Here is a 25,965-nt window from a genome sequence, read left to right as displayed (position 1 = left end):
CTTTTTCAGATGACATAGCAATCTTAGGGACTCAGCAAATTCGTCTTAGTCATCTGTAGAAATATAACTTGGTAGTAGAAAGGAAAGCAACTTGAACACTACTGTTTTTCTCTTTACCAATTTAGGAAAAGTATTTGAATATTCTTAGATTGCAGTGGTATATTTAATTAGTATACTTCGAAGTACAGAAAAACATCTGATTTTCACTCACAATCTGCAAAGATTTTTGAATGCTATAATTATACCTTGGGAATATGAAAATGAAATAGTTTAAATCTTTTAAACTATATTTTAAGGTGAAATCTTTATTTTAAATTATTACAGTTATTGAAAAGTAATGAATGCAACAGCTTTGAAAAACCTCGAAGAAAAAAATGGAAAAAATTATGCACCAAAATCTTTTAACTACATTACATGTTGATCACTCCTAAATTTGCTTTGCCATATTTTCTAGTGCATATTTTACTTTCTATCAGCCCATGCAGTAATTATGGATATATAGTCATATTTTTAACAGAACATCATAAAATATTTTCAGTGTAGCTGCATAATCCCTATTATCATTATTTACAATATATGTGAAACTTTCATTCCAACCAGTCTTTTATGGTTATACTTTGAAATAAATATGCTTACTCAAATTGAGGCTTCTCATCATTTATGTTTATAATCTTGATAATTAGTGTCCCTTGACAAAACAGACCTGTTGTATCTGTTGCTCTCAGTGCAAGCTGGAAAGCCTAGAAAAGAGTTTGTAGAAACTTTATAATATAATATTCAGTAATTGATAATACATATATATTTTTACAATATGTCTCCTGTTAGGTTGTTTTTTATCTTCAATTAGAGATAGCTTTTTATTTTTCTTCCAGGTAGTTAAAATAAATATGTGTGTTCTTACTTAGGTTAGTAGTAAATTTCAAAATAGCTTCATTTTTTATGTCATTAAATTTACTCAGAGGTCTGTATAGCTTGGCTATATGCCTAAATCTAGAAGCAACCGAACCAAAAACATGAATAAATTTTAGATTCAATCGTAAACCCAAAATCTAATGCATTGAAACTAATATCAAATTAGACTATTTGATGGTAAGCCCTGAACAGGACCATGAGCTACTCTGGGTTCAGGACTTGATGCAATTTCTGAAGAGTTGAGAAGGTCAACAGCCCTCAAATACATTTCTTGTCGGCCTGTCATGCATCTCAACCCTTAGATATTTATTTTAATTATGAGTTGTCCCTTTGAAAACAAAAACAATACATCACTGAGGCAATAAGAGATCCACTATGTGCCTTTCCTGAGCAAACACTCAATAGCTACCCACAATGTACAGGACTCTTTGGGTGAAGCTGACAGTGATTGTACCAAACTTCAGTTTCTTGGACAGGTAATGCAGATCTCATTAGGTACATAGTGGAAAGTTTAAGGAGGGCTAAATAGGAATTTGATTGAAGGGGTGAGTAAAGGCAGCAGTGGAAGTGAGGCAGGGAAGGGTGAGAAGTATACATCTGAAAATTGCTTAAATACATAGCTCATTTGCAGGAAAATGAGAAGTACCAGAAGGTGATTGTTTTAAAATTTAGTGTTTTGAAAAGTAGTTGTATTGCTAAAGAATAGAATGCACACTAAATTGAAAAGATATCAACAGCAGTAATTGAACTTCTTCCTAATGAATTTTTATCTCATTTGTAGATTAAATTTACTTTGTTAATTTACTTTTTTTTCCCTCACTCTAACCTCAAATTATTCCTAATTCTCCAATTATTTAAAAGCTATGTAACTTTGGCCTTTCTGTTACACTCCAAGATTCAACAAATCCGAATTGCTCTTTCAATAGAATTCATCTGCTTTCTTCCATTTATGTCTTGCAGACTCGATTGTTGAGTTAAATATCATCTCTTTTTCCTCCCAAAAACCTAATCAGCAGTATACATTCTCTACTTTTACTGTAATGTCTTGCATCTTCCCTTTTGTCCTTTTCTTTTGTCACCTTATTGAATCATTGCATGTGGAGGCATTCCTGAAAACAGAAATGTTTTTACAATAATAAAAAGAATGATGATGATGATAATAACATCCTCTATTTCTCAATTTTCACACCTAATTTCTGTGTGAACAGACTATCTCAATAGCCATTTAGCTGGTTTCTTTCCAATCAGCTGTTCCTACTTACATATTCTTTGTTTTTCACTCAAAAAAAAAAAAAAATCATTCCCAAAATGCTTTCCTTACATTATGTTTTTCAGAACTACCAGAAATTTTCCTTCCCACTGTGTTAGTCTCAAATTCATCATAAGGCTTATACTTGATCTTACCTTGGCTACCTAAATCTTTTAATATTCTAAATGAGGCAGGGTATGTATACTCAGTTTCAATATGAAAACTTGACCATTTTAAATTTCTTCCATTTTCTCTGATATTCAGAAGGATTTAAAATTTAATCTAAAAGTTTAAGACACAATCAGTATGTTTTGCTAACAATAAGGTTTTAATCTAGACTTGGTTGACTGAAAATACAAATGAATATCAGAAAATATTACTCTTCCTTTAAAATAACAATGTGTTTATTTTTTATGAAGAATTCAAAATTATTTTTAAAAATCCCTCTCACTCTGTATAGAAAAATAAATAAATGTATTACATGATATCCATCATCAAAGTCCAAGGGATCTCCACCTCTCAAGCTAACAACACCATTTACTGGATCCACTCCAAAAGAATTTCCTCCTTTCTTTGGTCCAGACAACTGTGTCTCAATGGTGTACTAGAAAAATAAAATATACCAAAGTAACAGAAGATTGTTAGGATACAATAATAGATAAAATATAATTAGTTTCAATTTTTCTTCATGATCTAGATGGTATCAGAACCACTGATAAATTGTTATTCATAGTAGAGGCAAAATAATTCAGTTGTTTAGCCAATAAATAATTGAAACTTCTTTTTAACAGAGCTGCACAACACTCTACATTTGTTTCAGAGAACTTTTAAAATATAATTAATTCTGATTCTTCAAATTAATGCAACTTTGAATGAATATACAAAATAAACTCATCACTATTTAAATTTTACAAAATAAAACAAGAATTATGAGTATAAACAAATTTCAAATATTCACATGGTTGAATATGTAATTTGTGATTTGTTTTATATTCTTCATTTTAATTTCAGTTTATTTGACACCACTTTTGAGGACAGGGAGAGTTAGTTAACTCTATTCTAAAAGTTAACAAAGTAAATTTAATCTACAAATGAGATAAAAATTCATTAGGAAGAAGTTCAATTACTGCTGTTGATTTCTTTTCAATTAAATTTGCATTCTATTCTTTAGCAATATGACTATTTTTCAAAACACTGAATTTTAAAACAATCACCCTCTGGTACTTCTCATGTTCCTGCAAATGACAGAACTAGAAATAACTATATTCAACTAAACCATAAGTTATTTTTTTAATCCTCTGAAAATATATCATCTAATGGAAAGTATCTCATGTTTCTTAACAATTTCATATCAGCTAGTCTACAGCAAGCATTCCACAGGGATTTTGAATACTTGGATTGACAGCAGCACATATATCACTAAAGGTCAGGGAAAGAAAGGAAAATATGTTATACTTGTTGAAATCAAGGGCAGGATAGATAAGTGACTTCCCCAGGATCACACAATCACCAATAGTGCTCAATCTATAACCGCCCAGCCAGCTGACAGTCCCAATGCCATGTGGTGCTTCATTCCTTCATGCTGTGAGTTATTAAATTAGAAGTAGTAAACTACTTCAGTACATGTTCAGAAAGAACAGCTGCAGAGCCAGCATGCTGACTTTTGCAGTTCAGTGCACAACTAAACTCTCCAGATAGAACTTTATGGGTTATAGGTTCTTTTTATTTTGCCAACTCTTTAAGAGACATTACAGCCATAAATCATTTATGAGAAAAGCAAGTTTCTTTGAGTTAAATTCTTAGTAATTAGGATACTGAGACTTGTATGTATATCTGTGTAAATGTAAATATTAATATCTATATTTCACATGTATTATTGACATAGAAAAGTAAAACAGTCTGATTAACATTCCAAAGGCAAAGCCCTGGTTTTTCCTCACCATGAATGTTTTTCTCCTAGCCCCCACCTCAATGAGAAGTTATTACATCATTTTAATATAAATCTCAAGCAAGTTTTCTTCTAAAAATACCATTTCCAACATTAACACAAATATTATATTTTAGTGATTTCTAACTTCTTTATGAGCTCTACAATTATCAAATTTTATCAACTACTCTTAAAAAACATCTCCAGTGCACTGCTCTGTATATCTGCTGAAGCAGTACATGCATCTCACATGATGATGGCCACGTACAGTCAGCTGATCACCATTTGCAAAGTCCTCATCTGTGACAATTACTCTATAAACTGATTGAAATAATGGGTAGTCCTCACCAATTTCCAAGGTAGCTGTGAGAAAAAAAAATCAACATACTGTATTAAAAATTGAAGTATATTGTGTTTTCATAATATCTATATAATAAAAATGAACAATAGTAATTTCAGATTAGAGTGTGGGGCTGGAATAACATTTTAAGGTAGCAATGTATTTTTTACTTACTTATTTTTTTCCGTTTTGACTTCTTGTCATCCTTCCTGTTCCCCAGAGTAACTTTTTCTTACCTCTTAGCACTATCTGTTGAAACTAATTTCATGAGAAAGAGTATCACGTATGTGCTGACAAACTTTACTGTGGGAAGCCAGCAGGACGCTATGACACAAGATTTCACTATTCCAGTTTCTAGATTAATGGGGTCATGCAATGAAGAACTCTGTTTCTTACGGAAGCAAACAATAGATAACTGATTAACTTCAAATTCTCACACACTTCTAACATCTTCCTGCATGCTTAACCTTGAGTAAAAATACCCAACTCACAATCCAACATGTTCAGGTTAAATTGATTATTTTGTTTATTTCTGGCTTATTGTTTCTGAATGTGGGTGTGTATGTGTGTGTATTTCATTACACTCTATTTGGAATATAAATTTGAAATAAAATTTAACTTGAGTAATAAGACATTAAAAAATTTTTATATTTCTTACATAAATTGTTGGAACAAATTTTATATGTCATAATAAAATTAAATTTTAATAAGCTGCTCAACTGAATTTAATTTTTGTAATGTAGTTATATTTAAAGTGAGTGACCAGATTTGGGGGTAACTTAGTTTAATGGTGGCCACCTAGAATGATGTTTTCCAATTTTATCTCCAAAAACAACACAGAAAAAAAGAAGAAATAACATTACACCAAATTCATGCCCTCAGTATAACCTAAAGACAGAGTATGACCAAATTTTAAGACTTTAAGTAAATTAAAAAATAATAAATAATTTCAACAAATCCTAGCAAAGTTTCAAGTTTCCATACTACCATAAAGCCTTATATTAAACAAGACCCAGAAAAACTGAAGATAAGACAAAAAGTAAAGCTAACATCAGGCCCAATGTTGCCATTAAATTATTACCAGAAAAATTGAGTCTACTCAAAATATATTTTTTTAAAAACCCAGAAAATTATGTTCTGCTTAGTGTACCATGCTTGCTTTATGATAGAAAAATATATAAGTGAGTAAAAAATGCATCCCCAAACTTATTTTCTTAAAGACAAATCAATAATAAAAACTAAATAGATTTTAAGATAATACTAAATTTTTAAATGAATGAGTGAAATAAATTATGTACTAGTAGTATGCTGGTATCTAGAATTACTTTTTTTGACTCAAATAGAACACTGGGCTTAATTTTTTTTAACTTTTTCAAAAATTGGACAAATGTCAAATTTTGTTACTTTAGAGAATAGGCCTAACCTACTAGTTATAAAGACATTATTAGAGAATTGACTGTATTTGACCCTGAATCTCTTATGCAAGTCTCTACTCTGTTACTCTTCAACTTTCTACAACAGTTATTTCAAAGCTTGTCTTTTGCCCCAAACCTCTTGCCCCTTCCCCTGCCTTCTTGCTGTTCCCAGGGGAGCTCTCATCTTATTACACAGAATAAAGGGAACCCATTTGTGTCCAATGAATCAGAAAATAATAATAATAAAAAAAGTAATAAAAAAAAAAAAGAGAAACAAGTAAGCTCTAGTGGTAGCTGACCTTTTCCCATAGGATATACCAATTCACTTATATGTGCACATTCTTCCCTTTTTTTATGGTAAAGGAGAAAATTTCATCACTAAAAATACACCCTGTTCATAGTGAGTTGACTCACCTGTTCTTTCTCTTAAGACCTGACTCTAAATTTACCTCTCATTTTCAGTCACTTCCTTACTTCTGTCTACTTCCCATTCGCATTTAAACATGCTCAAGTCCCTTCAGGGCCAGAGTTTATGGATTTCTTCATATCCTGTTCAGTCTTTTCTTCTATCTACAAATAGAAACTGCTCCAAAAATAAAGTCATTGCCTCCATGCTGCCAGACCAATGGACCCAAGTAGACACTCACTGTCCATCTTACTTGACTTCTCTTCAACATTTACACAGTTAGCCTTCCTTCTCTTGGCAGAAAAAGAGCACTGCACATCTGTAGGAATCATACTAAAATTTCTAAGTACTTCTGGAATAATTGTCTGGGAAAATCAAAGTTGGCAAATTTCCTGAACAGCCATTAAGTTCCCAATCAGGTGAAATCCTTTTTACAGATTCCAAATCTTAACCAGCAAGGTCTTAATAATCTACAATCTCCTGTAGGAGTTCTGTCATCCCTGAGTATATACCTTCTATCCCCTCATATCCTGGTCAGAGCCAACAAGACAATAGAAAACAGAAAGTAGATGGTTATAAGACTCAAGAGCCTTCAGGGCCCTTTAAGATTCAGGGGTCTAAGAGACCAGGAGAAGTCAGATGAGATAACCTGGCGTCTTACCCCTTAACCAAGACAGGAAGAAAAAAAAAGAGAGGATTCTCATTACTTATTCAAATGTATAACCACTATCCTTATTAAAAGTGGATTTGTAGATCTGTGTTTGTTTTGAAAAATAACTACTCATGGTTATCAGAGAACACTATAGATCATAGTGAAATTTGATTTAAAAAATGCTTTTGTTGCAGCATAATGGAATAAGTGGAATAAACATTATATTTTTAATGTAATCTGTGTTCCTTCTGTAGTTCTTGAGGAACGATGTGCTGTTTGAGCACACTATAATAGACTTGCATATGCAAAATCCTATTTTATTTTTACAATCAAACTTAAGGGGATTTAATATTGATCACTTAATAAAATGAATAGCTAATTTTGTTTTGTGGGGTCCAAACTTCAAAATGGTAAATATTTTACTTCTTTTATTTTTCTAAAAAAAAAGTTTACAGTTCACATTCATGTTTTTTCAAATCTAGAGATGAGAAATATTATTTTGAATAATAAATCATGTTTTTGTAGTACCATCTTAATTGCAAAAATAAAGAAAATTTCTGTCAAGCACACACCCAAATAAATTGGGACCCACAACTCTGAAGCACTTTTTTCAGAAATTGGGTTCCAAGTGTAATCTTTGAGATTCAAATTTTCAAGACTTTTTAAATTTGTCAAACATATAAATAAATTAAAATTATAAGTATGGACATGTAAAAGTTTAGAAGATGGATGGGTAGACTGGACTCATAGATGATTCATTGATTTCCCCCGTACTTTGATTCCATCTCTTTCCTACTTTTTTTTTTTTTTTAATGTGTCTTCAACCTTGCAGTAAAATCAGTTCTCCTCCTCTGTTTGTAAAATAACCCAGACATCTTTCAAAAAGAAGTAAACCAGGGAGGGAAAGGGAAAGTACTGGGGAACCAAAAGGAACAAATTACATTGTTACATCATGTGCAGGTGCAAATATGTAACAATAAATTTCACTATTGTGTGAGATTATAATACAACAATTATTTTTTAAAGAGTAAACCAGACAACAATCTTGAAATTCTGATATACTCTGCCTTGTGTCTGATTTCACATTCAAATTTCTATGGAAGCGCTTTCTCTTTTCACAATATCACTAATCTGCTCCATTCTGTCTTCCACCTTCTATCACCCATAACATGGTTCCCAAGTTCATGACTTATCATATCTCCTACATCACCAATTAAATGCAATGAACTTTTTAATCCCCCATCTTGGTCGACTGTAGAATTCAGTCTGCTAACCACTGTTCTGAAACACAGTCCCTTTGCCATTCATGGCGTAACTCTCTCCATCTTCTACTACAAACTCAGTCACTCTTTCTTAGTGCCTTTGGCAGGCTCAGTTTCTTCCCCACGTCATTAAGTGTAGGAGTTCCTCAAGGTCTGGCCCTATGCCGGCTTTTATTCTAAGTCTGTATTGTGACTGAGTGATTTCATCCAAATCCATGGTTTCAATTACAAAACATTTATAGCCCTGGGCAAGACCTCTGAGCTCAACTGCTAACTTAAATCCGTTCTTTGATATAACAAAGGCATATCAAATATGACATTCAAAAAGTGAACTCGGGGATTGTCCCTTCAAATTTGGTCTATTTCTAAGCTGTCCTATCTTACCCGAGGCTCTCCACACCAGTTATGCAAATCAGAAGTCTGGGATTTGTCCTCTCTTTCTTTCTATTTAATTCCTCATCAGATTAATTTCCTACCTGAATACCTCAAGACTATCCTTTTCTCTTTATCTCCATCACCTTCTTAGGCCAAACTCTATCATTCCTTCCCTGGATTTTTGAAATAACCTGATAACTTCTCTTTCTCTTTCTACTCTACAAGTCTTCAGTCTCCCCAGGCCAATCAAGACCAATGCCTGTTTTCTTGTGCACTGTGACTCTGAGTTTTCACAGTTTTAAATGTAAATGGTTTAAGGTGACTTAAAAAAATCACAGAATATTACTATTTTGTGACACAAGAAATATATATGAAATTAAGTTTCAGTGTTTACAAGTAAAATACGGACAGGAAACATATATACCCCCTTGTTACAGATTGTCTATTGCTGCATTCTTTCTACAAAGCAGTGTTGAGTGACAGGAATGACACCATACATAGTGCTCTCTTCACTTCAAATATGAATTCCAATAAATCCGTCATAACAGCATTCTCAGTCCCGTACTATTCTTAATCACCATGCCTATCCATCATGGGAAAACAGGAAGAGAAAAGTAGACTTTAAATGACACACTTTTAAGGCATGATGGAGTGTGAAATATTCTGTTGAATTATGTGGTGAAGATTTGTGTTCTTATACAATGGCTCTTTAACTCTACTAAAAGAATATAATGCATGTCATGTGAGTTGAGGGTCCCAGTTTTCTCAGGCATGTGCTTGACTAAGCTCTCATCACAATATCCTCACTTAGATGGAAATCAATGGTCAGAAAAAGTAGACAAATTTAACCTAAATGTTCCATGACAAATTTTATTCACAAAAAAAGAGACTGCAACCAAAATAAGATCCTGAGTGGTTCAGTTGTTTAACCAAGCAAGAAAGTCATTCACTGATACTAAGTTATTTAATATCTTATCCCATAAAAGAATATGCTATATCCCTCAAAAAGAAAATGTGTTTTTCTTTTTAGTAGACCAATAGTACAAAATCATACTTGTTGTGGCTACTACTATTATACTATAAAACTTGTGTCAGGAAAAATGTATAGATATTTGTATCCTTTCTTATTTAAGTACTACATAAATAATATCCTCCAGTTTGCCTTGTGATATGCAGCTTAAAATATTTATTGTATGGAGCTGGAGAATATCATGCTAAGCAAAATAAGCCAATCCTAGAGAAACAAAGGCCAAATGTTTTCTCTGATATGCAGATGCTAATTCACAATAACAGGGAGGGGCTAGGGAAGAATAGAGGTACTTTGGATTAGGCAGAAGTGAGTGGAGGGATGGAGGGATTTGGGGGTAGAAAGGATAGGAGAATGAATCAGACATCATTACCCTATGTACATATATGATTACATGATCAGCGTAACTCTACATAATGTACAATCAGAAGAATGAGAAGTTATACTCCATTTATATATGATGTGTCAAAATGCATTCTACTCTCATGTATAACTAATTAGAGCAAATAAAAAATATACTTATTTTCTGGCCCTTAGCAATGCTTGCTCACTAAGCCTACTTCTGTCTCTGTCTTCTTTCTCTTTCAAACAGATAGATCTGTTTGAAATACCTATCAGCTTACCATACTTCAGAGGATTCCCACTACCCTTAGGACAAGGACAGACATGCTTAAAATTACTTTATTACTTTGGGTAATCCTTTGGTGGAATATTACTAGTGTTCTTTCCATTTTGATCATACTAGACTTTCAATATTCTTGATCACCATGCTCTATTCTCCTTCAGAGCATTGTGCTTGGTTCTTTCTGCAGGAAACACTGTTTCTTCCCCTTGCTTGTTGAATCTCATTTGAGTTTAGATTTAAGGTAAATGGTCAGTTATTTAGAGAAAGTTTCTCTTATGTCTCTGACAGAAACACACATTATTATTTGCTTTCTTAATACAAGTGTGTCTTATTTATGTTACCGTATCTCCATTGAAATATTACATTTATTTTTTAAATTTGATTGATGGTTGTCTTCCCCCAATTCTTTGAAAAATTAAAATAGTGTCTGAAATGGAACCACCATTTGACCCAGTTATCCCACTCCTCAATTTATACCCAAAAGACTTGTAATCAGCGTACTGCAGTGACACAGCCACGTCAATGTTTATAGCAGCTCAATTCACAATAGCTAAACTATGTAACCAACCTAGATACCCTTCAACAGATGAACGCATAAAGAAAATGTGGTATAAATATATACAATGGAATATTACTGAGCTTTCAAGAAGAATGAAGTTCTGGCATTTGCTGGTAAATGGATGGAGTTAGAGAATATCATGCTAAGTAAAGCCAAACCCAAAAAATCAAAGGCCGAACGTTTTCTCTGATATGCAGAAGCTAATTCACAATAAAGTGGGGGACAGATAGGGAAGAATAGAGTTACTTTAGTTTAGGTAGAGGGGAGTGAAGAGAGGGGAGAGGTGTAAGGGAAGGAATGATAGTAGAGTGAAACAGATATTATTACCTCACGTACATGTATGACTGCATGACCGATGTGATTCTGCGATGCGTATAATCAGAAAAATGAGCGATTACACTCTATTTATGTATCATCTATCAAAATGTATAAATGCATTCTACTGTCATGTACAACTAATTGGAACAAATAAAATAAAAATTTTAAAAAGACATTAAAAATAAATTATTTTTTGGTATGCTCACAAGTGAAAGTTTAAACTTTTGAATTATCAAAACTTTTACTTTGTCTCTCCTGCCTTATTTTGTTTACAAGTTCTTTGAAGAATCTCTTGCTGCTGGGCATGGTAGCACATACCTATAATGCCAGCAGCTCAGCTCAGGAGGCTGAGGCAGAAGGACTGCAAGTTGAGGCCAACCTCAGCAATTTGATGAGACTCTAAGCAATCTGGTGAGGCCCTGTCTCAAAATAAAAAAATAAAAAGGGCTGGGGATGTGACTCAGTGGTAAAGCGCCACTAGGTTCAATCCCTGGTTCAAAAAAATAAATAATTAAAAAATTTAAAAGTGAGTTTCTACATAGTAAAACTGTTTTTGACATATTCCATAGAGAGAGAGAGAGAGAGAGATTATATGTGTTCTTGTATACATGAATATCTGAACATATTTTCATGTACTTATATAAATACCTTATATACATAATTAAAAAAAAATCACTGATCATTTGTACCTGAAAAAGTAGACCTGACTTCTTAGCTATTGAAAGTAAACATAGGAAAATGATGTGTAATACCTGTGCCTGCAGAAAACTGGGGATCAGCCATACAGTTTGGAGGTTCAGGAACATCAATAATATTAATAGTCAAAACACGTCTCATGAGTCCTCCAGTATCAACTATAAATAGAAACCTTTTTGGATCTGTTTCATAATTAAAAATTTTGGTAGAAGTGATTACACCAGAACCTAGTAAAGAAATAATTCAAAAATTATAATTACTTTCAGTCTAAGAAATATACCTTTTTCATTTTAAAAGATGTTAGAATTACATATTTGAACTCTTTTATTAAGAATGTAAATTGGAAATGACATAATCTACCCGACATCACCCAATTAACAAGCACCATATGAATTTTTAATGAATTTTTAGAAATTAAGAAAGCAAGTAGTCTTAATTTTTAATTTTTAGCCACCTCATAAAAAAAATTCAAATGTGCAAAAGGATAGCAAAAGCTAGAGTTTTCTTTTCAAATTGGTTCATAGTTAAGACATACATTTTTATTCAACTGTATTTTCCCCTCAAACATTTTCATTGAAAATCATTGCCAAAGACAACAGGGACCATCAACAACAGAGATCATGTCATAACCATATTCATGTCTATTTTTTATTAAAAGAGAAAAAAAAATGTTGTTTTATATTCAACCTCCTTAGTTGTATTGAATTTACCCTAAAATTATAACATAAGTTTGACAGAATTTTGAGCTGGCTCAAAGATAAACTTGAGCACCAAGAATTCTTTGTTATCAAAGGAGGCTTACTGCCTCAGGAAAGATAATTATATGTGCTCCTGATTGCAACAGTAAACACCAATTCCCCACTGGACTGGAGCACCTGGGAGTAAAAGAATCAGTTAAGATAAGAAAAGTATATATGAAAGGAAGAAAAATATAGACACTAATAAAAATGACAGTTTTTATTTTGTTATTATTAGCAATATAAGTTCTGCTAAATATGAACTTTTAAAATTAATTTCGTAGGGGTGCATTATAATTATATATAACATAACATCGTGATTTCATGTGATATAGTTGCATATGCCCAAAACATAATTTGGTCAATTTCATCCTCCAGTACCTTCCCTTTCCTGCTCTCCTAAATTTGGGTATTTTTAAATGAATTACAAATTATATTAGCAAATAAATTATTTAAAAAATTGATATAATATTTGTGATGCTTTGAAAGCTTTGAGTTATAAAATCTACTAAATTAGAAAAGAAATTATTCTTTATTCTGAGAAATTCTCTATTATCAAGTGGCAATAGGTTTTTAAAATATATACTAATTATTCTTGAGTAATGAATTTAATAAAGACAAAAAAATGAGTTTCCCTGAAACAAATAAATTTCCTACAAATTTATATACATTTTCTTTTGCAACTTTATGGAATAATAAGAGTCAGGTCAGGTCGAGACATTACAAGAAACCAGAATAACCTAACCTGAACTTTTTTTCAAACTGAAATGGAGCTTATAGGTTCCTTGTAAATAGTTCAAGAAACTATCTCAAAATGTGTTGTTGAATCAAACCTCAAAGGAATATTAATAGAATCAACCATTGGATATGTGTTTAACATGGTGTCTCCTAGTGATTCTCTAGACTGATTAAGAGAACTAAAACTTGATTGAATGGTCTCATGACTCTCCCTTAACTCCCAAGAAAGATTTTTTCCTCCTTATTTTGGTATGAAGATATAACAGAGGAAGAGTCCCAATACCAATATTGACAATGTACCAAATAATCTGTGGCTCACTAGAAACAACTAGAACCACTTAGGGACTAGCGACACCAACTATCAAAGGAAGACATTTCTGCAATATATTTTTAAGTGGAACCTGACTTCCCAGTGCTAGTGTAATCCCAGGATTTTGTAGATGAGTCACCAGGAATAGCATCAGTAGGCTATGGCATCTGCTATAGTTTGAATCTGAAGTGTTTCCCAAATTCCTGTGTGTTCCAGACTTGGTTCTCCATCTTGGTGCTAATGGAATATGGTGGAATCTTTAAGTAAAGTGGAGCATAGTGAGAGGTCTTTGGGTCATTGAGGCATGCCCTTGAGGAGGACTGAGGGGCTTAGTCTTTTCTTCTTCTTCTTTACTTCCCAGCCATGAGATGAGAAGTTTTTTGCACCAATGTACTCCCACCATGATGTACTACCTTGCCAAAGGTGTAAAGCAACAGGACCAACCAAGCATGGACTGTAGTCTTCAAAAATCATAAACCTTTTTATAGGTTGATTTATCTCAAATATTTCATATACTGATAGAAACTTAGGTAACACAGCACCTTAGAGAAGCTAAAAGGAAACAAATTAATTTTGATGACGACATGGGTAGATTAGTTTCAGAAATAAACATGTGCTTTCCGAGATTAATCAAATCTTTAAAACTTAGACTTCAGAATGAGCCCAAACAAGAACAGAGGAAGAATCTTTCAGCCAACTCAGTGTTGTCTGCAGCCACAATGTCTTGAGGAAGTTTGTTACATAGTCCCTTAAGACAGATAAAGGAGGAAGGCAGAGTCAAAGAGGTGGAATAAGAATTGGAAATATAGCCATGAGTTTATTAGTATAGGGATATATACTAATAAAATAGGGAAAACAGGTGAATCAGGCACAGTCCTTGGGCTCAAGAGGTACAATCAAGGAAATAAAGCTGCTAAATAAAGTGGATTAAAAATACATAAAGGAACATTTTATGCAGTGTTGAGAGCAGGGTAGATGCTGCAGTTACTTGGAGGGAATTATTTTTGAACTAATAATTGATAGTGATATGAAGGAGTTGGTCAGTAGAAAAGGAAGCAGAAAATATATTGAAAGACCCAGAGAAAGAATATTTTGCATTAAGAAATGTATATTTTGACTAAAATATAAAACACTTAATGGAGAGTTGTATCTTTTCAGTATGAAAATATAAAAGGGAGCCACAATTTAAAGATATTTGTATGCCAGTTTAAACAATTTGGATTTTATCATGGAGAAAATATAAAGTTATTAATAAATAAATAAAAATTACCTTCAGGAAATAAAATTGTGAAGGAAGTCTAGAAGTAAAGAAGCAATTCTGTGTAGATTGGTATAAAATATTTCAGGAGATGTAATGGGAAAGTACATTGATAGAACATGGAGTTAGAAAAATAGCCTAAGGATTTAAAATCCAAAGAATTTATGATTGAGTCCATGAGGTAGAAAACATGATGCAAGGAATCTGTAACAAATGCCTGTCACAGCATATTCTGAACTGTAGACAGCACCAGGCTACTGGTGGTGTTTTTGATGATGGTTGGGGGTCCGGGTAGCTGAGATTTACACACCCTACCTCTTGGCTCCAGGGATGTTTTATAAAACTCACACAAAGATTAAAGTAGCAGCATTAATCAGTCTAGATTTGAATCATTGAATTTAATATGTTTGAAAACATATTTATGATCTGGAGTTGAGTCACAGTGTTTGAGCCTTGTGTATATATTTGGGATCATAAGAATATTTTTTTTGTAATTGTAGTCAAGGGATACATAGGTGTGGTTCTAGCCAAGACAGATGCAAGGTGGAATGTGCAGAATGTAAATGCAAAGAAACCTAAATAGCCCTGAATCACACCCTACAAACATGTACAGAATAACAAAAAAAAAAAAAAAAAAAAAAGGAAGAAAGAGAATAAGTAGGAAGAACAGGAAAAGGAGATAGAGGTAGTAAATAGGGAAAATCTGCATAAAATCATGTCAAAGATAAATATGAATGTATTTCAAAAAGTAGAGAGTGATTTTTTTTTCACATCCAGATCTTAAAGAGATATTATATGGGATCAGGACAAAATATGGCATTGGGTATATCAATAAAGGAGATTGTTATACATGGTGACATGTCTTGATGGAGTAATCTATCACGTCATAGTGAACTTCATAGAAGAATAAATGATATGTGTGGGAGTGAAGAAAAGTACTATTAGAACTCTTTAAAGATATTTGACCAGTCTAATGAGAAGTTAGATACTCTATAAAAAATCAAAAAGAAGACAGGAAAAAGAAAGGAACATTGGGCATGAATGATTTTATTGAAATACAAAAGGCTTAAAAGACCACTTAAAGGTTAAGAGAAGGGAAGGAACGAAGAAGAAAGTAAATATCTTTTTCTCACTTAAAAAATATAATTGAAGGATGTCCAGAAAGCATTTTGGGCCAAGTATAACCTACAATTAGCATGTTGATTCATGTGATTTTTCTCCAACAACATCCATTAGCCCAGGCATAGCAGGAAACATTAATAACTAATTAATCTTGTGTTGGAGTTTTCCAGGAGAGAAATTGCAAGAGGAACCACAGGACACGTTATCCAAGGATAATGTTAAGGATCAAAATGACAGGGAAGTAGAAAAGAGGTGAATGATAGAAAGAAAATAAATCAATGGACTGGTGACCTTAAAGATAATGACTAAACAGTATAATATTAATAACTGAAAAAAGAGCTGAAAGATGCCTAAGAGTGAGATTCTGAATTAAGAGTGCAAAAATGGAATTGCTCTAGGTGCTGAAGTTCTGGCTGCAACCCCAAGAGTGTGTAAATGGAAGCTAATTTTAAAGACATGGGGATATAGGTACAGGATTTTCACTGGATAAGGTAAAGGGACTCCCATGTGAGGTGCTAGATTGGACAGAGTGTGAACATCACAGTAACATAAGAGATGGTGGCAGAACTGGAAATAGAAACACTGTGAGGGATGCATTGGAGTCCCCAGGGCTTGCGGGGGAGTGATTAGTTTAGTGTGGTGAGGAGCCAAATATCCGGAGCTCCAAATGAGCAGGGAAGCTTCCAAAAAAATAATCTGAGCAGTGGTCAGGAATCAGCTTTTCAGGGTAATAAGCATGCTGACTCCCCACTTCCTGACTCAGAGATGCAAGATGTGTGGGAGAAGGAAGAATATCAGTTTGAGGCCTGCTGCAGCTGTCCCTTGGGATGATCAATTCTGGTTAAAGCCAAGAGGTAGAGAAGTGTCATGAAATACAGTGAGAAAGTAAGGAATTTTAAAAATTGAATTTACCAACTTATAAATGGTATTTCAGAGGGCAAGAAGAAATGGGGCCAATTTAAGGGAAAGTAGTATGGTAACATATTTTTGAGTTTTCATTTTAGGCAATTACCCAGGAGATGACAGAGAGTGAGGCACAGAGTTCCACAGAATTAGATTCAGACATTTCCACAGTATTGAAGAAGTGGTGTGAGAAAAGGAGGGTGATTCATCTGGGAACCAGGCCAAGGTTTATCACTTCGAGCAGAGGTCAAAAGAAAAGGGGGAAAAAACAAAGCCCTGGGTCCACAGGGCCAGCCCTCAGTGTCCAGGGAGGTGAGTCTCAACTGCAGTCTGACCACCAGAAATCAGAAACCCCGCTACCAGAGGAAAGTTTTCAGTGTCATGACTACTCACAGCAGCATGTTCAGAATTTATTCTGAATGTGAAGCTTAGAGTGAGAGGACGGGAAATAGCCAAGTCAGCAGAGGTTAGAATTGATCTCTGCAGAAAATGAGTGGGCATTGTTCTCAGAGTGTAGAGCAGTTCTCAGCCACTGGTAAAGCATTTTAGGGAGGTCACACTGGGTAGCCCGTGAGACATAGTACTATTCCAAAAATGTTTTCTTAAATTTATAAAAATCCTATCAGGCAATATTTTGACATTTCCTGAGCATAATACACAAATAAATGCACACATATTATAACAGCTATATGAAATATAAATAAAACCGTTGTGCTGGCATACATCTCACTCCAGAGTTAACATCTGTTTAATTATAAGTAAGAGAAATGCATCTATTTTTTCACCCACCACTGACAGCCTATGTTGCCAGCTCCCTGGCCAGGTATGAGGTTCTCCCTTGGCTACTTCATTCAAACTTTGGGGAAAATTGCGATTCAGTTGGCCAAAATGTATTGTAAATTATTTTTCTAGAAATTAGTATAAAGCTATATATACTGGATCATCTTTTCTATTATTTGAAGTCTATTTTTTTTCTCTGAAGAGAATAAGGTGACTCAGGTTAACAATGAACAAAACTTTTACTTCTTTCAGGAAACAATGCACAATGTCATGAATTAGGGTCAAGGCAAGAATCAGAAGACCCTTTAGTGATACTAACTAAAGGAAAGTATACCAAAAAACTCATTATACCACATGGGTATAACTAATTTTCTTTTAAGTCTAAATCATAATTAATAAGTATAAAGTAAATAAAAATATACAAATGCTAAAAAATTTATTTACTTGCATCAATGACAAAATCCTTTGTTTTATTCAGAAAGCGATAGGCATCTGCTTTTCCAGCCACGTCTTTATCATAAGCCCGACTGAGTTGTGTTCCAGGGGCCATGTTTTCAGGCAAATTCACTGGGTTAATTAATATCTGAATTTCTGCTCCAATGTAGGAAAATGCTAAAAAGATAACAGAAATATTTCTTAAGTAATACCAAGAAAAATACATAAATGAACGATTTTACCAACAATTGTTCTATATATTTGTCCCCATAAATTACATCCGTAGCTGAAATTTAATTGGGGAAAAAAGTTTCATCTAAAACTGAGTCAATGTTTGTTGTTTCTTAACTTACATTTTAGTATTGTGTTTCTTTGTTGGGCTGTTCACAATGAATTTGAAAGAACAAGTTGCAATCCCAGATTTACTATCTTTAGTTTATCTTTCCATTCAACGTGCATACTTAACATAACATGCAGAATGATTTCTTTAGTCAAAAGGTAGTTTCACTGACTTACTCAATTTGTAAATCAGTCAATTTTTCATGTTCACTTCTTACGTTTTTAATATAAAACTTGCAATTTTTTCAATATTATATGCTATTTGAGAAAACTCAATACCTTTGTTTTAATTGGCTTATTTTCATTTTTTGTTTTTAGATCGAAGAGAGACTGTTTTTGGTTTAGTTGTAACTTATAAATTGTACTATACTGCACCCCTAGAGTGAAAACCAGAAATAAACACATCATGAAACTTCCTCCCAGATGATGTGGTATGAGTAAAAGGAAAAATACGTGTGTGTGTGTGTGTGTGTGTGTGCATATCAGTACATATTCATATTTATATATAAAATATCTCACAATAACTTAACATTAAAAATACATAGTCATAAATTTATACACATTTTATATGACTTTTTGTTATACAATAGAAGATTTTATGTAGCAAATTAAGCTACAAAAAGGGAACCCTAAAGAAAAAAACACAAATGTAGGTTCCTACTTGAAATAATCCAAGATTATTTTGAGTCTTTGTTCTTTAATATTTCTTTCTCTTTCTCTCTCATTCTCTCTCTCTCTCTCTTTCACACACACACACACTATAAGAACAAAAGAATATTCAATGAATTAAATGTATTTTAGCAAATTTCTTAACTAGCACTTAAACTTGCATTTCTTAAAAGCAAAAAAAAAAAAAATCAAACTTAAACCAACCTGTACATATCAATAAAATCTTGAAGATATTCATATTTAGACCAGCTCTCTAATGCACAGCAATACCACCAACAAATGTGTGACTATTTATATACAAATTCAGTCTTTACACAAATTAAGTCAGCAGGTCAATAGGTTGTTACTCAACATTGAAGCCAATCATTTCATTTTATTTAATTTAGTGAGTATACACATAGGTCATATTACAGCTTATGTGTCTGCTTCCCATATAAATCTTGTGAGATTATCAGCAAAGCCAGGATCACTATATAAAACAATTTAATGTGTCTTGAGAGTTGATGTGGTGTATACTATGGAGAATTTTTGGCAAGAAGTCCAGGTGATTTGCTCTTTAATCCTTATTGACCTAGTAGAAGGTGTTCTATAAGTACAATAGTTTTTTTGTTGTTGTTGTTTTTTTGTTTTTAAGCATTACTCTTTTGGATGGAACTTATGTGAACCTTAAAGAGCCAAGAGGGGCTGGGCACAGAGTGCAATGGTAGAACACTTGCCTATCATGAGGCCCTGAGTTTGATCCCCAGAACCACAAGAAAGGAAGAAAGAAATGATGTAAAAAATGTTAAATTATTTTGCCAACAGCAGTGTGGGCCAAACACTGGACTCCAAGATGAAACCCTATGAGAGGTTCCTGCTCCCCAGCAAATGCAGTCTTTCTTCCCACTTTACCACTCATGGTGGGAGAAGCAGCCAGTGTTAATGGGTTCCAGTGGTCCTGTCATCCAGTATGGGGTCCTTGGGTTTTCCGAGCACCACTTTTAACCATGGGAGACCTGGACCTGGGTTTCAAGTCTAAAACCTGACTTAATTCTCTCTTCCCTTCTTAGCAGCAGATGTCTCTCTCCACAGATGACTCTTTTCCTCCTGCCTTCTTCAATGCACCTTCTGATTTTGTTATTCTAAAAGTAGACACTATGGTCTCTGACCTGATTTCCTTAGCTGTTGTGAAGGTGGTTTGGTCCTAAGAGTTTTTTACATTGGTGTGTCTGTGGGGAGATGATCACCAGAGGGTAATAGCTGCCAACTTGCTTTGCCTTCTGAATTGCAGTACTTTTAGAAAGTTTGTCAAAACATTAAAAACTCTCTTAGTGTAGGTATAGATGGACAACAATATTTTTTAAAATAGTAAAACATACATACTTGATACATTGTAATTTAAATGAGAATTAAAATGTTTGTGAAAAATATTTTGAAAATAATTTCAACAGTGCTAACTTTCTTCTTCTTGTGGACTTATATCACAAATCTTTTCTGTGTCTTGGTAAAATATTTTGTTTCTTTCCAGTTTGGATCAATTTCCCACATTTTATCCTTTGCAGTCAGTGTTGTGAAATATCTTTAGTTTCCTTGAAGAGTTTTGAATCTATCACATCTTCTGGGATATCTCTCTTTTTTTTTTTTTTTTTTTTTTTTTTTTTTTTTCTTCTGGGTACCTGGGATTGAACTCAGGGGCACCTGACCACTGAGCCACAGTCCCAATCCTATTTTGTGTTTTATTTAGAACAGAGTTTCACTGAGTTGCTTAGTGCCTTGACATGACTGAGGCTGGCTTTAAATTTGTGACCCTCCTGCTTCAGCCTCTCAAGCCACTGGGATTACAGGCATGCACCCCTGCACCTGGCTAATTCTTTTTGTCATAACCACTTTTTTCACTTATATTGATGTTACTTTCACTGAGCCCTTTGGAGACATATCTGGCAACAGTGCCAGCATTCCTATCAGCAGATTTTCTTTCTTTTTATGCCAATTATGTTCAACTGGAATACTGAAAAATTATTTGCATGGAGAAGTTAACGTTGCTGCCATACTGCCTACATAGTACTGCATCATAGTACTTAGATGCTTTCATGATTTCAAAAGTATGCTTTATGTAATATTTAATCCAAAGATCACCTGTAAAAATTGTAAAATTTCCAGCGTTAATGTCAATAGACTGAAAATCCATTTAAAGTTAGCAACCATTTAAGTTGAAAAAAATCCTTGAAGTATTCACTGGATTAATGAAAGCTATACTTGATGAGGGAAAAAAAATATATATTTTCACATTTTCATTCAGGACCCTAAGAAAATCAGGATGACCAGGAATTATATCTGGCAGTAGTATTTCTTTAAAAGTTAAATAATTTTGTCCAGTACCTCCCTACTGTGAAGATTAGGTAAAGGTATATATGATTCAGCCAATCACAGTGCTAAAAAATACTTTGAAGCATACCATCCTTCAGTTGTGGCATCAAAATGTATCTAAGAGTAATAGTTTCTATAATTTAAGTAAAAATAAATCCCATTAATCATGTATTAAAATCCACAAACTTCTGTCTGACACTGGCACTGAAATAGAACTTGGCTTACTTATGCAGGTCAAGTTCTAGGAAATGTTTGCATTTCAAGGCTTTTGTGGGATTTCAGAAGTGTTAGATAGAAATGAGGGTGATTAGGGATTCTAACATGTTCTCCAGTTTGTGTTCACATTGTGTGCAATACTGGGAGACAGTTATCCCTGGTTTCCCCCATTTCTGCAGGTCTTGCAAACTTAGAACCTAACCATCTTGGTTTGGACATGTTTTCAAGGATATTTGTATAACCGCCAGTCTTAAAAAATAGAAAGTGTCTCCCACTAGAACAAGAGGCTGGTTCATTTGCTGTCTAGTATGATAAAGTCTTCTTCCTAGATCAGCCAGTGTCCCTTTTAAAGATGCTGTCACCAGAAAGATAGTCTGAGGAGTTCCTGGAAGTGAGGAAAGGAACTCAACTCAGGACAAGTGGGGTCCTTGGTGTACATGACAGAAAAGAATTTCAGTGGGTGCCAGTCAGAGACACAGAGATTTATTTAAGAAAATAGATACATGTTCATGAAAGAATATTGGCTATCTCACAAAAGAGACAACTTTGGGGGTTCTTAGGTCCTTCTTTTAAAGGAAACTTTGTGAGGGGTGGGCATGGAAAGGGTAAGTGAGGATGACATCAGTCTGGTGATCACAGGATAGTTTGTGCCCATCTGCTACCTCTCAAGATCTTTAGACTGATGTGCTTTCCATTATCTGATTAATAGATAATATTGGAAAATTCCCTAAATTACAGGTTTCTTAAAATGTTGCATCTGTCTTCACTTATTTTATTGCATGATCTAATTAATAGTACACAAAGTGATTTGTATGACTGAGTGAATTTATGATAACTCGAAGATTTATAGATCTTAGAAATTTGGGAATGATAGACCTGGGGAGAGAGACTGACTTGGGGAGTGACAGACCTGGAAAAATATACAGAACCTTAAATTAAATTGAAATTTCCTGGCCTGCCCACCACCCCACACCAAAGTCAGATGCCGGTGCTGAGCCTGCCCACCTGTCCCCCTACTGCTGAGGGACATTGCGCCTGCCTTCATGCTGACTCAGCGCACCCTCGCTAGGGATCCCCAGCTTCTTTTGAGGCTGGTGCAGACATTTTGAATTATTCCTGAGGGAGTGGCCATCATCATTGGAAGGGCGGCTCCCTTCCTGAAACACCTACAGGAGACTGGAGTCCCTTTGACAGGTACTGTTATTTACTCACTTATATTTTACACCCTTCCCCGCCCTTTTGTTTACAACTAGAAATACTGTAAATAGTGATCGAACTCATCCTGTTCATTACAATAATGTGAAAGTCTTTATAGGCGCTATCTGGTTCAGGGCTACATTTTCTCTGTATTGGGTGCTACTGGTATTGATCTCCCCTTCAAAGGAGAGGTAGTGGAAAACAGCAGGGTCATAATAAGCCCACAGGGGATGAACTTCAGTATCTCTGATCTTCACTGCTAGAGGGGAATATATAGAAACAAGGTGAAAAAAACAGAGGAAGAAAGTGTCCCTAACAAACTGATATGCTATTGTGATAGAATCCAGTGACAGCATGGCAGTAGAAATGACAAAAAAGAAAAAAAGAGTTTAGAATCTACATAATTAAAATGAACTGTGAAGCAAAAGACAAGATAAGAGAGCAAATGCAGGCAATGCATGTCCATTCCAGTAAACAGTTAAAAGAGCAAATGCAGGAAGCAAAAGAATACTTCAATAAAGAGACAGAGATTCTGAAAAAAAAAAACCCAAACAGAAATACTTGAAATGAAAGAAATGATAAACCAAATTAAAAACTCAATAGAAAGCATCACCAACAGAATAGATCTTGTGGAAGACAGAATCTCAGACAATGAAGAAAAAATATTTAATCTTGAATATAAAGTTGAACAAGCTGAGAAGATGTTAACAAGTTATGAACGGAACTTCCAAGAATTATGGGACATCATGAAAAGACTGAATTTAAGAATTATTGGGATTGAGGAAGGCACAGAGTTACAAACCAAAGGCATGAACAACCTGTTCAACAAAATAATATCAGAAAATTTCCCAAACCTGAAAAATGAAATGGAAAATCAAATACAAGAGACTTAGAGAACACTAGGTGCACAAAATCACAACAGATCCACACCAAGACACATTATAATTAAAATACCTCACATACAAAATAAAGATAGGATTTTAAAGACTGCAAGAGAAAAGCATCAGATTACATATAAGGGGAAGCCAATACGGATATTAGCAGATTTCTCAGCCCATATTCTAAAAGCAAGAAGGGCCTGGAACAATATATTTCAAGCTCTGAAAGAACACGAAAGCCAATCAAGTATCCTATACCCAGCAAAACTAACCTTCATATTTGACAATGAAATAAAATCTTTCCATGACAAACAAAAGTTAAAAGAATTTACAAATAGAAAGCCTGCCCCATAGAACATTCTCAGCAAAATATTTCATGAGGAAAAAGTGAAAAGCAACAATACAAGTCAGCATAGGGACAAACTACCTAAAGAAAAGCCAATCAAAGGAGAAACCAAGTCAAGTTAAAAACAAAAAAAGAAGCCAAAATGACAAGGAATACAAATCAATCACAATAATAACCCTGAATGTCAATGGCCTAAACTCAATAATCAAAAGACATAGACTGGCAGATTGGATTAAAAAGAAAGACCCAACAATATGCTGCCTTCAAGAGAGTCATCTCACAGAAAAAGACATACACAGACTAAAGATGAAAGGGTAGGGGAAAACATACCATGCACATGGACCCAATAAAAAGGCAGGGATCTCCATCCTCATATCAGATGAAGTGGACTTCAAACCTAAGTTCGTCAGAAGGGATAAAGAAGAACATTGCATACTGCTTAAGGGAAGCATAAAACAGCAAGATATAACAATTTTAAATATTTATGCCCCCAAACAATGGAGCATCTATGTATATCAAACAAACCCTTCTCAATTTTAAGAATCAAACCAAAACATATTAATAGTGGGGGATTTTAAAACACTGCTCTTACCACTGGATAGATTCTCCAAAAAAAAAAAAAAAAAAAAACTGAACAAAGAAACTATAGAACTAAATAATACAATCAATGATATAGATTTAATGGATATTTACAGAGTATTTCATCTGTCATCCAGTGAATATACTTTCTTCTCAGCAGCTTATGGATCCTTCTTCAAAATAGACCATATGCTATGCCACAAAGAAACCATTAGTAAATACAAAAAAATAGAGATCCTATTCTGTATGCTATCAGACCATAATGTAATGGAATGCAATTAGAAATGAATGATAAAATAGCAAACAAAAATTACTCATACACCCGGAGACTAAATAATATGCTACTGAATGATGCAATGATAACAGAAGACATCAGGGAAGAAATAAAAAAAATTCTTAGAGGTAAATGAGAACAATGACACAACATATCAAAATCTCTGGGACACTCTGAAAGCAGTACTAAAAGGAAAGTTCATTGCATTGAGCTCATGCATTAAAAAAATAAAAAGTCAACAACTAAATGACCTAACATTACATCTCGAAGCCCTAGAAAAAGAACAGATCAACACCAAAAATATTAGAAGACAGGAAATAATTAAAATCAGAGCTGAAATCGATGAAATTGAAACAAGAGAAACAATTCAAAAAATTGACAAAACAAAAAGTTTGTTCTTTGAAAAAGTAAACAAAATTGATAAACCCCTAGTCATACTAATGGAGAGAAAAGAGAGAGAAAACTCAAATTACTAGAATTCATGATGAAAAAGGAAAGATCATGACAGACACCTTGAAATACATAACATAATTAAAAGCTATTTTGAAAATCTATACTCCAACAAAATAGAAAATATTGAAGACATTGACAAATTTTTAGAGACACATGATCCTCCCAAACTGAATCAGGAGGACATACACAATTTAAACAGATCAATATCAAGCACCAAAATAGAAGCCATCAAAAGCCTACCAACCAAGAAAAGCCCAGGACCAGATGGATTCTCAGCTGAATTCTACAAGACCTTTAAAGAAGAACTGATACCAATACTCCTGAAAGTATTCCAGGAAACAGAAAAGGAGGGAACCCTTCCAAATTCATTCTATGAGGCTAGTATCACTCTGATACCAAAACCAGACAAAGACACATCAAGAAAAGAAAACTTTAGACCAATATCCCTGATGAACATAGATGCAAAAATCCTTAATAAAATACTGCAAGTAGCATACAAAAATATATTAAAAAGATGGTGCACCATGATCAAGTGGGATTTATCCCAGGAATGCAAGATTGGTTCAACATCTGGAAATCAATAAATGTAATTCATCACATCAATAGGCTTAAAGTTAAGAAT

The 25,965-nt window shown here is 33.8% G+C and overlaps 1 protein-coding gene across 1 annotated transcript in view; it reads right to left on the bottom strand.

Annotated features, from left to right (window-relative positions):
• Positions 1-22,646, bottom strand: part of LOC306667640 (cadherin-related family member 4-like) — a gene marked incomplete at both ends in the record, with an annotated part of 136,546 nt that extends 113,900 nt beyond the window's left edge. Inside the window, 6 exons of the mRNA XM_079150381.1 lie at positions 637-740; positions 2,643-2,765; positions 4,357-4,451; positions 11,820-11,990; positions 18,056-18,223; positions 22,622-22,646. Of these exons, the coding sequence (XP_079006507.1) occupies positions 637-740; positions 2,643-2,765; positions 4,357-4,451; positions 11,820-11,990; positions 18,056-18,223; positions 22,622-22,646 (686 nt within the window). The remainder of the gene's footprint in view (positions 1-636; positions 741-2,642; positions 2,766-4,356; positions 4,452-11,819; positions 11,991-18,055; positions 18,224-22,621) is intronic.
• Positions 22,647-25,965: the final 3,319 nt, after the last annotated feature.

This window comes from Sciurus vulgaris (assembly GCF_902686455.1).
Source record: "Sciurus vulgaris genome assembly, chromosome: 8".
Taxonomy (NCBI): Eukaryota; Metazoa; Chordata; class Mammalia; order Rodentia; family Sciuridae; genus Sciurus; species Sciurus vulgaris.
The sequence above is the reverse complement of the archived record's forward strand: the minus strand, read 5'-3'. Positions and strand labels throughout refer to the sequence as shown.